Here is a 14,247-nt window from a genome sequence, read left to right as displayed (position 1 = left end):
GGGGAGGGGGAACTGGTGGGAATAGTGTGATCCTCCCACGCGCTACGTCCCCCTGGTGAAACTTCTCACTGTCAGGTGAAAAGAAGCGGCTGGCGACTCCACATGTATCGGAGGAGGCATGTGGTAGTTTGCAGCCCTCCCCGGATCGGCAGAGGGGGTGGAGCAGCGACCGGGACAGCTCGGAAGAGTGGGGTAATTCGCGGAGTACAATTGGGGAGAAAAACGGGGGGGGGGGGTGTAAAAAAAATTGAAAAATAAATCATTCACTGATTGTTTACAAAGCTACAAAGTATAAATTAATACCCGTCATCTTGACGTGATCTGGACCAGAGCCCAATGTCTACCTTAAGAATGAACAGTGAACATTTATTTCAGGTGTTTGAAACACAAAATACACAGACACAGCTTGAGTGTTTGTAAACAAAGTTTTACTGATACAGTTGATAATATTGATACCGCAATGTAAAGCTACCATATTGCACATACCTATGGACTTATGAATTGTAATGGGCACTAGATGGAATATAATAAATAGTTGAACACAACATCTGTACACAGAAACATTGCCCCAAAATCCATAGAAATGTACATATACCAATACAACATTTATATTTCCATAAATTTACGAATAACAAATTTTCGAAAATAAAACTGATAACCTCTATTGTTCTTTGCCTCTACTTCTATTTTTTTTAATCAACACGAGCAACTACAGAATTTATAAGGAATTATGTACAGGTTCCTAAACAAGAAACTCCAAAAAGGCACAATTGTCTATACAACATGTACAAAAAAAAAGAAGAAAGAAATTGTCTGGAGCTGACGAAAAGTAAAAAGAAAACAATTGGTCATCATTATAATCATGGTCATCATATGATTGCACGTATAATATGAATGTCAGAATCTGTGCTTTGAAAGGCGATTTGTAAAGAAACAAACCCCTGAAGAAGTGTTATCAGTCTTACAAAGTGACAAGCATTACGAAAAAGAGGACTATAACAAGCACTTTCCGATTGGGGCTTTTCAGGTGGCAATGACCAGCTTGCCTTCGTCATCGCTGGACGCCTCGTCATAGTCATTCGTCACCTTCTGCCGGGAAAGTGCCAGCGGCGGCCGCCGAGATGTTGAATCACTGGTTCCCCCAGCTGGCGACTTCTTTGTATTGTCCGCTCCCATCTCAGGAGCTGGTGATGGATGCTGCTGTGGTGATTTGCCCCTCTCCCCTTTCTCCAAAGTCTGTGCCGGCTCTGCTCCTTGTCTGCTCCTGCTGTCTGAGGTCACTTCTGGAGTGCTGTTGAGCACTTGAGGGGCCGGCGGTGAGGCAGAGAGGCAGCTCTTCAAAGGACCTTGTCCGTGATCTATTTGAGATGGCCAGTTCCTGGGAGCCTCTGGGCTCCCCTGTCTCTCGTGGGGCCCGGGAAGAGGACTAAGGGTGGAGAGAGGGCTCAGGGAGGGAATGAGGGCAGGCAGGGCGATGTTTACAATCTGCAAGCCAGGGATTTGTGTCGGGGGCCCAGAACTGGGCTGCGAGGTTGGGCTGGCAGCTAGAACCTGCAGACCGAGGGTGGCATTAAGGGTGAGCCCTTGTTGGGGGAGCAGCTGGGTGGAAGCCAGGCCCGTGTTGGTCAACCCCATCAGGTTAAGAGTTTCCAGACTTACCGGCTGTAGAGTCTGAGCCTGTAGGCCGGTGACCTGGCCCAGGGGAAAGCAGACACTGCTGATGGGCTCCTGCACCACCAGGGGCTGAGTGGGAGAACCCTCTGACTGAGGTGAAGTGTTCGGGGCTGGCAACGGGCTGCTGTTCCGGTGGATAACACTGACTGCTGGGATAGTGAGCTGCACAGGGCCGGCCTGGATGGGAACGAAGGTGGAGTAAGCTGCCAAGCCGGCTGGCACCAGCTGAATCCCCCCAACTGGGACCATACTATATGAGGAGCGAGAGGGCTGCTGGGAGTGCAGGGGCAGATGGCTGAATAGGTGGGTCTGGGTCCCTGCTCCTGATGCATGAGCAGGGCCCTGAGGGGGAAAGTGCAGGGACCCTTGTGGGGCATCAGAAGAGGTCTGAGTGCTGCGGTCCACTGGGATGCCGGACTCACTTGATGATATAGAGCGAGGAGCAAAGGAGCCATCCTGTGAAAACATAGACAGAGAGAATAAATTTAATCGCATTTGTAGACTGTCGTGGCAAAAGCAAGGTGAAGATGTAAGAGAATGAGGACCTTGTGAAATGCAATGTTGTCTGAATCAGCACTGCATTCAAATCAACAAGGTTGAAAAAAGGCCAATCAATCAGTGTTAAGAAAACTATTCACCTTCTCCAAGCATTCACAGGAGCTTTGCAGAAGTGTCTCGCATGCGGGGTTCAAGGTAAGGGTATGGATAAGAAAAGAGGCGAAGGTAGATGGGCAGGGAGGGGTGGAGAGAGACACGATGGTAATGTGTGGGTCTCACCTGGCCAAGCTTGGAGCCCTTGCCTGGCACTGGGGGACTAGGGGGCACATCAAAGTCAGGGTAGTCGATGGACATCTGCCTGCAGGGTGACACAGGGCTCATCATGTGTACCGACTCTGTATCGGAAGTGTAGGAGTCTGAGGTCAAGGCAAGGGGAGGAAGAGAGTTAGGGAAGGGAGCTGGGCTGGAACAGTACCCAGAAATGGACATCTGCTTGGACAAGGACACAGGACTCATCATGGAGATAGACTCCGAGTCTGAGATGTGTGTGTCAGAGGACGGAAGCTGGGATGGGAGCTGGGGTGCTGAACTGATGGACATCTGGGCTAGGAGGGCACTAGGAGGGACCTCAGCCTGGTTGGAGGGGATGTGTTGGGGGCTTGCAGACACAGAAGGGTTGGTGGACAGGCCAGATTCTGCCTGGCTGTCCTCTTCTTCCTCCTCATTGTCGTCGTTCTCCTCATCATCAGGACCCTCAGAGTCCTCGACCTCTGAATCTGGACGATCAGTGCTGCCTACCTGACTGCGGTCACCTGCAGTTGAGAGAATAAATGAGAGGAAAAGTCATATTTGTGTTCTCTAGAGCATATTAGTCATCAGGGATGGCACGGTGGAGCAGTGGTTAGCACCAGGGAAGTAAGTTTCAGTTGAACATTGGGGGGGACACATTTAGTGTGGGGGTCAGCATCACAAATTTAATTTCCTGCATTCTGGTGAATTTGTATGCACCAATTTGCTCTTTTTCTATATCAATTTATTGTGGAAATGTCTTATTTATGTAAAAGAAAAACAACTTTCAGATAGGCTAGCCTATAGTGACACAAAAAGGAAAATAATGAAGTAGACTGTCATGATGTATTTCAAATATTTATTCTCCTTCAACTATTGCTCCTCTTGCTCATGTTGACTCTGTGAATGAAAGTAGTAGATGCATTTGAACTAATACAATACCCTTGGCACAAATTGGTTCGTAGATGTACCTTATGTTATCTCATGTGCCCGAAATTATCAGTTCAAGTTCATTTAAGCTAACATAAACGTCTAGAGGCTACTGTTAGCAAGCGCTAGCTAGCTAGCTAGCTAGTTCGTGAGGGTGTCTGAACTGATAACCCCAAACACAAGTTATAAACTAGATAAGGCTATAATTCATCCGGAAATACGTAAGAAAATCTAACTCAGAAACCCCAAAGGTAAGAAAGGGTGGTGTACTGGGCTAGACAAGCAAACTGGCTAGCTGGTTGTCAGGAGCAACCGCAAGACAGCAACGAGGTTGGCAATCCCAGTGGCAAGGTTAAAATGGTATGGTCCAAGCATAGGGGTGTATGAAATCGTTGGAAAACAAGTATGAATGACATTTTAAGTAGTTCGACTGTCTGTGTTGTTATTTTACCTTTTTTGGCGAGGGAGTTAACATTATCATTCCTGATATATTTTTTGGGGGGACAAATTCACCTTTTCTAAATATTGAGGGGGACATGTCCCCCCTGACCCCCCCATAAATTACACCGTAGGTTAGCACGGTCGCCTCACAGCAAGAAGGTCCTGGGTTTGAACCCCAGGGTAGTCCAACCTTGGGGGTCATCCCAGGTCGTCCTCTGTGTGGAGTTTGGATGTTCTCCCCATGTCTGCGTGGGTTTCCTCCAGGTGCTCCAGTTTCCTCCCACAGTCCAAAGACATGTAGGTCAGGTGAATTGGCCATACTAAATTGTCCCTCGGTGTGAATGTGTCTGTGTGTGTGTGTGTGTGTGTGTGTGTGTGTGTGTGTGTGTGTGTGTGTGTGTGTGTGTGTGTGTGTATGTGTGTGTTGGCCCTGTGATGGACTGGCGACCTGTACAGGGTGTCTCCCCGCCGCACAATGACTGCTGGGATAGGCCCCAGCAACCCGTGACCCCGGTTGGGATAAGCGGCTTGGATAATGGATGGATATTAGTCATCAGAGCTAATGCACAAAAGATAAGCTATTAGGCAGCATTTAGACCAACTATCATTCATTAAATATCCAATATTCTTATCTCCAAGTCTCTCATACAGCGAGAAAAGAGGAATTCTATTAGGTGACATATTGTGCTGCTGCGGCATTGGCGTTTTACACCCTCGATCACCAGGAGCTCCTAAGTCTCATCACAGGCATAGGAAAGAAAACAAATATGCTCTCTTAGAGACTGGGGACCATAGAATGTTTTCAGGCAGCTTCTCTCTCTCTTTTTTTTTTCTAAAATTAGACGCAGCAATTTCCTCTGTAAACGCTATGCATGCCGCCCACATGCGCTCCGAGTTAACAGGGGAAGAAGCTGCATTTAGAATTTCTAATTAGACCATGGTACAGCTATTGATCAGCATAGCTACACAGCACTGGCAGGGACAATCCACATTTCATAGCTGCAGTCATTATGAGGAAAACTATTTGAAGAAGGGCAATCCTGTTGTTGGAATCCACAGGAAAACAGTGTAAATGAACCAGTTTGCTTTGAATGTAATTATACATACTATGTAGCAATCTACTGGTGCTAAACCCTTGAACCAAAAGGAAAAAAAGCGCTTGTTCTTTTGCCCTCAGTCTATAGCTTAACATCCTAAGCAAATTTTGTCTTCAATGGCAGGCTACAGCTTCACAGCACACAATGTGCCCTGTGTATTTTGCTGTATGTCAGTGTAAAGGAGTGAAACACTGTACCCGAATCCTCTGCATCCTGATCCTCAATGAGACCCTCAGGCACCCCCATCTCCATGCACTTTTTGCTGTGGGCCTTGGACTTCATGTGCTTGGTCAGATTTCCTGCAACAACAGAGGCAACAAGGTCTTATAGGTGGGTGGAGCTTGAACAAAAGGACAGAGGGAGTTTATGTAAGACATTGCTGTCTTTCGGCAGGCAGTATAGAATGAGTAACTGATAAAGACATTTTTAAAGGAACGTGGGATGCTCTGACACCGAGTGCTGTTGTGCAGTGTCGCGTGGGTAGGCAAGTTTGAGAACGACTGGTGAATCATACTGGCTTCGTTTAAGAGGGAGAAACAAATTCTTTTATTCCTATCTTCCAAAACATTTTATGTATTCTAAAAAAAAAAATGGTCTGAAAATGTAATTTGCAATGATGGCCATTTAAATAACCATGTGATCTAATGAGAAATCAGTGTGTGTGACATCTGTCATCATACATCTTAATTAAACCACATGGTTCTTGTTTTCTTCTGTTCAAAATTAATTTTTCTGATGAAGTTTATTGTCTTGTAAAAGTCCAGCTATTCTAACCAAGATGTTTCATTTATGTTCATTTACCTATTTGCATTTGACTATATCACAGTGGGCTATGCACCCACATATAACATGTTTTATTGTGGCAAAGTGTGGCCCATGATCAACAAATGTGAATGTCAGAATAAATATTTGGTCTCTGTAAATAAAGTTGATTAACAGAAAGCTTCTAATTTTTTCAATAAGTCAACAGTTGACAGCTACAGTACAAAAAGCCATCTCTTGAATTATGCATGGCAACATTATAGTATAGTATAGTATAGTATAGTATAGTATATTATAGCATAGCATAGTATGGTGTAGTATAGTATAGTATAATATAGTACAGTATAGTGTAGTACAGTATGGTGTAGTATAGTACAGTACAGTATAGTGTGGTATAGTGTAGTAAAATGAAGCCAGCAGATTCTCGTGTTAACATTGCAGTCCTAACTAAACCAAGGTGAAATAAAAGCCAACCTGGATCCATACAAGATCCATACAAGAAAACCCATTGAGAAAGATTCAAATGCAATTCAAATTTTTAATTTGCAGATCACAGAACATAGCTAATATAACATTTGGCATTTAAGGGATGCTTTTATCCAAAATAATGCTCAGTGCTATGGGTGCATTCATTTCCACATTTGTGCAATGAGTGGCATCAAGCCCCTAACCCTTGCACTGTCATATTTTACCTATATGAACTATGCAAGTTACAAAAGAACACATCTGCCACACTTGCTTATCTTTTCAAGCCATTTTGGCTCATCTTTACTGAAGGTGCCAAAAATGATGGATTGCTCAGTAAAAGCACTGAGTCAACCAACCAAATATAGTGTATAAGAACAATGACGTCTTAGACACTGAAGACACACCGGTACTACATTGAGCTCTAACCTTTTGTCTTGAAGGAGAAGTTGCAGTGGACGCAGTGGTATGGGCGGACGTCTGAATGTGTGCGTATGTGTTTGCGCAACATGCTGGGTTTCTTGCATCGGATCCCACACTCCTCACAGATGTATTTACCACGCCCGCGCCCACGTACATACACATACTCCTCATTAGATTTATATCTACAGGGTTGGAGATAGAATCATTAGGGACAAACATTTGGAAAGATAAGCAAAACAAAATAACTATTTGTAATAGCAATAGTGCAGGAATTAATAGGTAAGAAAGGGAACAACTAAATAAGCTCCTGAGCGTTAATAATATACACGTATTGCTTTAATTCCATACCCTCCATCAAATATTTTGACCCGCCTCGGCTCTGTTTTGGCTGACAGATCCTTGTCTGACTCACTGATTGGCTGAGTCTCTGGTTGCACTTTACTCTTGCTTTCAGCCATTGTAGATTTCTGAGTTATTAGCACCTGTAAAGAGCAAAAAAGATCTACTCTAGTTATGTCATTTATTCACCAATCTCTAACAACCAGTCAACAATATATTTGATTCAAAAATTGCATCAATGAAAACTATCCAAAGATGTAAAAACTTTTTGGAAATATTTTTTCTTACCCTAGACATTATGTCCTTCAGCTTGCCCGAGTATGACAAGATGTCAGATTTCCCACTTGTCCTTATAGCCGAAGTGTAGTGTATTTTCTTTGAGCTCTGCTTTGAGTCAAAGAGAGACATAACCACCTTTGTTGGCAGGCCAAGTGGGTTAGGGTTGTTGGGGTTGACTGCCCAGGCAGCATATGCAGAGATCTTCAGGTCAGTCTGTGCAACATGGAGAGGTTTCCTCTTCATTAAGAAACACCATGTGAAGGTGGTGGCTGTCTTCAGGCTGGGAAAAGACAGGCGATGGCTGTCTTTGGTATTGACCACAGACACAGATGAAGTCAGTTTCACCTGACCGCTTAGGAAACTGGAGGGCCTTATAGGAGATTTGGCTGGTGTCCACCTCTGTTCCTCAGCCTTCTCTTGAGTCCTTAGATTGTTATTAGTTGGGCTGGATGTTCTATGAATATCTGGAGTGATGTTCACTGCAACACCTGGCTCCTGAGCAACTGTAGTAGCTGTATCTTTTTCCAGCCCAGTACTGTCAGGAGACATAGGCTTGCAGTCATCAGCAGCCTCTGAGTCCTTTTCTTCTGGTTTGTCCCTGGTCAAAGGTGGGGCCTCGGTTTCAATGGGACTGTCCACTGGTTCAGTGGTACAAACCTGCCTGACCAGTGTTAGTTTCCGCTGGCGTGTTACCTCTGCCATCTTGGAGTTTAGATAGTTGACTGATCTACCATCAGTGAGACAGGCAACACCATGTTCATCCTTTGCCCGCTTTTGGTGTTTTTCCATGTAGATGTCCAAGCTATTGGCAGGGGAAAGCATTCGTTTACTGGAGGCAGTGGGCTCCTGCTGTGGGCAGAGGGTCACAGATGCCAGTTTCTGTTTGCAATGTAAGGATCCAAGAGAAGGAGCTCTTTCGCCAGTATGGCTCTGAGTGATGACCATGTGAGTTTGAGATCTGTTCTTGTATACAACTGGTGCAGTGTGAATGTCACTATCTACACTGTGAATGGATGAGAGGCTGGTTTTATTGGATACAGAGGGAGCAGCATTCATCTGCTCATGGGTTATCAGTATCTGTGGCAATTGGGCAGTATCTGCGTGGCCCTGGTTGAATGGGTCCCTTGGTTTTCCACCAGGCAAAACAAGGGGTTGTGTCTTTATCTCAGAGGTCTGATGACCTTGATGTGTGATGAAGATATTTTGAAGCACATCTGAGGACTTTGAAACATTCAAAATTTGATTGGCAATAGGTATTGTTAAAATTGGCATGGCTATCTGAGTTCCATGTACACTAGAGGATGAAAATGTTTGGCTAGCTCTCATAGCTGGGCACTGTAGTTGGTACTTGGGCACAAACACATTCTTTTCCTCAGAGTCAGCCAACTTATTTTGTGTCTTTTCATGACTCAACAAGACCTGGCTTGGAGGTTGCTGTACATTTTGGCATATTTGAACCCTTGATTTTTGATGCCAAGGGTGTGGAAGGCCATGGACCTGAGGCTGTTGAGTTGGGCTGCCCAAATTAATGCTTTGTACCATTTGCTCATTCCTCTGTAAGGGTTGTTCCCCAGAATGCAGAATAAAAGGTTGAGCCATTGGGGACTTGTTGGCAACATAAATCTGTTGGGGTCTCTGCTGAGTTAAAGAGCTTACATTTGTGATGGAAAGTTTCTCCGGTGGTATGTTATGTTTCCTGACATGTTGCTGACTCTCTGGACCTATCTTCAGAGACATCTGGCGAACTAATGGTCCCCGTCGCCTTTCAATGAGTGGTACCTGGGCAGCTTGGGAGGTCTGTACATTTTTTGACTGTCCTGCTGGAGATAAGGACCTGCTGGGGGATACATTACCACAGTCAAACGACTTGCTACGGTAGTCACATGAAATCTCCACAGAGGGCTGAGAATAACTGATCTGTTCGGAGGCTGCACGTCTCATCATACCAGGCACCCCAAGGGTATTGAAAGCTGTTGGTAACCCTTGAGGCTCTGGGATTTTGTTGGGACACTCTCCTCTAGAAGGACTCTCTGATCTAGATGGCTCATCTCTATCAAAAGAGGCTGAAACACTGGAGCAACGAGAGAGACTACTGTCCCTGCTGAGGCTCCGTGAGAGGCTGGACTCAAAACTGGATTCTCCTGAGGAGTGGTCCATTTGAGCAAGGCGAATTCTTTTCTTTTTAGGTGGGAGTTTCTCAGCTGGCAGCTTTGACAAACTTTCACTCCTCTGAGGCCAGTTGAATGGATCTGCAGGCTTATCTGCTGGTTCAGTTGTCTGTGTCTCATGTTCTCTGTCAGGCTCCTCCGTTACCAGAATTTCAGGGACCTGGATATTGTTTTGACGGACCAGTCGAGACTGATGTATAGGGGAAGTGATCTCCCCAACTGATGTTAATTTGCCATCAGCACGATGTTCAACCCCTTGTTTCCTATAGTCAACACCTTTTGGTAATGACATTTTTTCATGGTAGCTGTCAGTTGAAATATTCACAATTGCATCCTGTTTGGCCTTGCTCTGGGCATCTTTTTCCATACTATCAACAGGCGAGGTCCTGTCAAAAGATTCTGTTGTCTCGAATGAGCTGGGTCTGCTGAGAGAGTTGGTGTGCCTTATGACTGAGGTACCACTGCCTTGCCTCTGTAGGTCTCCTCTGTCTTTAGAGGAGGTGCTTATCTGGGCCTCCCTTATTGGTGACAGTCTGGAATCTGAAGAATCGATACCTCGTGCTACAAGCTGGATATGAGGTAGTTGTGTTTGGCTGCCTTTCGGCTGTATGTCCACCCTGACAGCATGCTGAGAAAAGGTCCGCACTCCCGTAGCTGCTGGTAGCTGACATGAATCAAAACTGACTGAGCAGGGGGGGGTCGTGTCTGTTGGGGACTGGTCATCATCATCTCCAACACTTTTCATTTTCCTTCTCTTTCGAATTGATGTCTGTTGATCCAGTATTCCTGAGATGTTTGTTGACCTGGGGACTAATGGTGGCTGTATGTTAACCTGAAAAACATCTTGCTCAGCCTCTTTAGCAGCAGCTGGCTTGTTTTTTGGCCCATGGAGCTCAGAACAATAGAATTTCTTGTGATTTTCAAAATTTTCTAGTTTTCTGTACCGGTTACGGCATGTTTCACACTCATACATTGTTCCTTTACTCTGCTGCAACTTCCTGTTTCTGTCCTGACTGTGTTCAAAAGATCTACTTCGCTGGATCATGTCAGTAGAAATACTAGAACCATGATAGCTCTCATCCATGGAACGAACTGAGGGGAGGCCATGGCCCTCGTTTGTGGAGAAGTCCTCCACTGCTACTTGCCTCACTAAGGTACGAGAATGGAAAGCTGGATTTGGGGTGGATGGAGCTGATGAAAAAACATCATCATTCAGAGAACTAATTTTTTCATCAAATGACTGACAGATTCGCAAAGGGTGGGGCTGAGGGGCAACACTGAGGGGAAGAGCCAAGTGTCCTGGTGTAGTAGGCATAGAGTTACTCCTTGTTATTGGCAAACAATCCATTGGTGGATATTGGGGAGGTACAGGGAGAAGGAATACTGGCTTTGATTTATCTGTGGGGGTGAATGGGGACTTGGGTATATCTGAGCTGGAACTTGACCTTCTTACCATTGGTTTCAGGTCAAACTGAAAAGAGTCTTTAAATATGTAGGATTTAGGAGAGTCAATGCTACCTCTCCTAGAGAGAGATGTTCTCCTTGGCTTGACACTATCCAACTGCTTGTTGTCAACCACTGCCTCGTTATCAGATATCAACTTTGAGATTCGCTCTTCTAGAGAGAGTTCTTTTGTATCCAGTGGTGGATGCATCTGTCCCTGTGTTATTCTTGGCTTTTCCTCAGCTGTTACATGCATTATGGTGGGGCATACTGGAGGGGCACTAGGAACAATGCTTTTGGAAATGTCCATGTCTGCTGGTGGAGTTATCTTTACAAATGGACTAGGGGGGCTCATGGCCTGATCAGCACTTTCAGAGCGTGAAAAGTAGCCAGAATCTGTGCTTCCCAAACTGCGAGGACTAAGCAAGCATTTAGCCTGCTGTTGCTGAGAGAAGTCTGTTGCTTGTTGTCTCTGAAGTTGAGCATGTCCACCCAGAAGTGGAGACTTACACTGCTGGTCCTCATCTTCACTCACTGTGTCTAATGAGGGATTTGTACAGTCCACTTCCTTCAAAGATGAAAGGACAGTGACGCTGGACCTCAGGTTGGCTGTCTGGAACTCTCGTTGCTGCTGTGTAGCAGCTTGCTCAGGTGCTGCATCTATAACCCTTGGGCTGTCTGCCCTCAGGGGAGAGACGTTAACTGGATAAACAACCACTTTTGGAAGAGCAGCTGTCACTTTGGGCTCATAGCCCCTCTGACTAGAGGCTGCTTTCATGGACTCCAAGACACCCAAGGAGTCTCCATCCCTGTGGCTTGCTTGGGCCATACTTGCACTCTGAAAACTACTTTCAGACAAAGCTGCCACACTACTTTGTGAAGAGTCAGGGTCCAAGTCTGCAGTGCTACTTTCCTCGTCACTATCCCCACTCTCCTCTGCCTCTGAGTGTGTTCCGGTGGCTTTGTCAGATTCTTGGGAGAGGGATCCACTTCCAGATTCAGAGCGTGCGACAAGACCCAGCTTTATGGCATGAGCATGTGACTTTTTGTGCTTGTACAAGTTGCTCTTGGTCTTGAATGAGAAGCCACAGGTAACACATGGGTATGGTCTTTCTCCTGTGTGAGACCTGATATGTTTGAGTAGCACACTAGGTTTTGCACATGCCCGATTGCAGTATTCACAAACGTGCTTGCCCTGCTTCTTTGGCTTCTGTTCCTTGACTGCCTGGTCATGACCAAAGTTCATAACTGTCGCCATCTGGACTTGGTTGCAGCCAGGGGTAACAGGAACTTGAATAGTGCTGGGAACACTGGCTGAGAGTGACTGGCATGTGTGCACCACTGGTGGCTGGCTTTGTGGCAAGGCAGGGGAGGGAACAGGGGCATGTGTTATGGTGGAAGGGCTACTACTAAAGTTCATGTGCAAGCCCCGCTTTTCCTGACTGGAAACAACAGGTATAAAATGTGGCATAGCATGCTGGGACGAATGTAGTGGAGTAGCCTGGGTTGAGGTCTGCATATTACCATGTAGAGGGGCTGCAATGCCTATGACGTTACCTTGTTTGTCCACATAATAAGTTTGCATGTGTGCAGGTTGAGTTTGAAGACTAAAATTGACAGCCGGTATTGTGTTTATTTCATTACTGGACTGAGCAGTGAGAACTGGAGCTGGTTTCTTAATGGCTGTGACCTGGAAGGAATTTTTCTTCTCAGCCAAAGTACTAAAGTCAGGCTCCATGGCCTTTAGTAACACCTCAAGGGGAGCACTAGTGTGGTAAGATTCTCCTTTAAAGCTGGGGTCACTGCTCTTGCTGTCTTTAAGCTGGGACACGTTAAAGGCAGTCAAAGACACGTCTTCATTCCTAACAGGAATTTTAAACTGTGATGAGGAAGATGTTTGTCCCTGCTTTAGCCTTCCATGGTCAGTGGAGGAAGTCCCTTCCTCAGGGGATCCCGCAAATGTTTGGGCATATTCAGGTTCCCTATTCCCACTGGATGACCTTGGCGTATTGTGGGAAGGGCTGTTAGGGTAGGACGAGCAAGAGGGTGTGGTTTCCTTGGACAATGCTTCTTGGAGAATAGTTTCAGATACTTTGGCTTGAAGGGGTTTCTTCACTGGAGATTTGGGAATTTTCTTAAGCTGGTTCTCTGCTACAACCTTTTTCCTTTTCAGGCCTTTTAAGTTGTCTGCATTTCTTCGACTGCCCTCAGATATCCCTGTGGATGAAGACACAAAAATATGAGTGTTTGATGCCATATCTAGCAAGGATTTGTTTTGAATAAACACAAAATTCTCAGCTCTTACTTTCATTTAAACAAAGACAAGTGGTGTTGCCACAGTTCAAATTTTTTTGTCAAATCTCTGCATCAAACACTAAATGAGCGAAAAGCAGAAGAAAGAAAAAATGCATTCTATTTACCATGAGGAATTGATGGAATCTCCTTGTTAGCGATTGAAACTAAAACCATTTACTCTGAAAAATTGCATTGCATGGATAATTTTAGAATTTATTCGCTTTGTGTTTGTTTCCATTCTCATTTGTTGAATAAACATTGGTCCACAAAAATTTTACTTTTCCAAACATTTTTCCCCAACCATTCTATAGCATGTTCCCATTTGGAAGGTGTAAGGTTTTACTTTAGTTATTTCATTTATTCAGATGCATTTCTTGCATGCCATTCAGTTCATTTTAATGAGGCAACCCCACAAGCTATGGACTACTGCATCAAATATAATTCCTTTGACCAAACAAAAGTAAAGTTTGTTAATTAGCATTTCTAAATGTAGACTCAATTTGCATCTTCTCTGACACTTTAATTAAAACACTGCATGCATCAGTTTTTCTGGTTTACCTACACTTCAGTTAGATTAAGATACAACAAAATACAGCGTGGATGGAAGCTCCATCTTTGCAAAATGAAATCAAACAGCCTTTTCCACGCTGCTATTTGGAGTACCATTTTCTCTCCAATTGTTTTGTTACACATGAAAACATTTTTCAAATACATGGATGCACAATAACAACACAGTTTAACAATCGTGCAATACAAAAATATGGTATATCTGCAGTTTCTATATAGCTGTACTGTGTTTATCAATTAAAGTGCCATAACTCGGATAAAGAGTGCCTTCTTACATCGGTTATCTGAAATCCTTTCACCTACAGGATGAATGTCTGTCCACTTCGCCACATTGGTGTTTTATCAAGAACTCACGTTCACAAATAGCTGGTGAGAATACATTCTTTATACAGATATAATTCAAACATCAACCTTCCTTTAGTCTCTGCTCCCATCATACATCAGTAAAAAAACATCTGAATAATGTCAAAATAGCGGTCTGGCAATGAAACCCTTCTGAGTTTTTAAACCGGCACACCCAAACCAGGGTGTCCCAAAATTTGTCAAGTTGGCCTTCCGATGGTGGTTTAATCATGTGG

The 14,247-nt window shown here is 44.7% G+C and overlaps 1 protein-coding gene across 1 annotated transcript in view; it reads right to left on the bottom strand.

Moving 5' to 3' along the window:
* Nucleotides 1–417: 417 nt before the first annotated feature.
* The window catches only part of hivep1 (HIVEP zinc finger 1), a 52,286-nt gene continuing 38,456 nt past the window's right edge, over nt 418–14,247 (bottom strand). The window contains exons 3-8 of the mRNA XM_056298088.1: nt 7,206–13,024; nt 6,927–7,060; nt 6,585–6,760; nt 5,126–5,227; nt 2,452–2,984; nt 418–2,130 (exon numbers count right to left, since the gene is read on the bottom strand). Of these exons, the coding sequence (XP_056154063.1) occupies nt 1,024–2,130; nt 2,452–2,984; nt 5,126–5,227; nt 6,585–6,760; nt 6,927–7,060; nt 7,206–13,024 (7,871 nt within the window). The 3' untranslated portion in view covers nt 418–1,023. The remainder of the gene's footprint in view (nt 2,131–2,451; nt 2,985–5,125; nt 5,228–6,584; nt 6,761–6,926; nt 7,061–7,205; nt 13,025–14,247) is intronic.

This window comes from Lampris incognitus, chromosome 18 (assembly GCF_029633865.1).
Source record: "Lampris incognitus isolate fLamInc1 chromosome 18, fLamInc1.hap2, whole genome shotgun sequence".
NCBI lineage: Eukaryota > Metazoa > Chordata > Actinopteri > Lampriformes > Lampridae > Lampris > Lampris incognitus.
The sequence above is the reverse complement of the archived record's forward strand: the minus strand, read 5'-3'. Positions and strand labels throughout refer to the sequence as shown.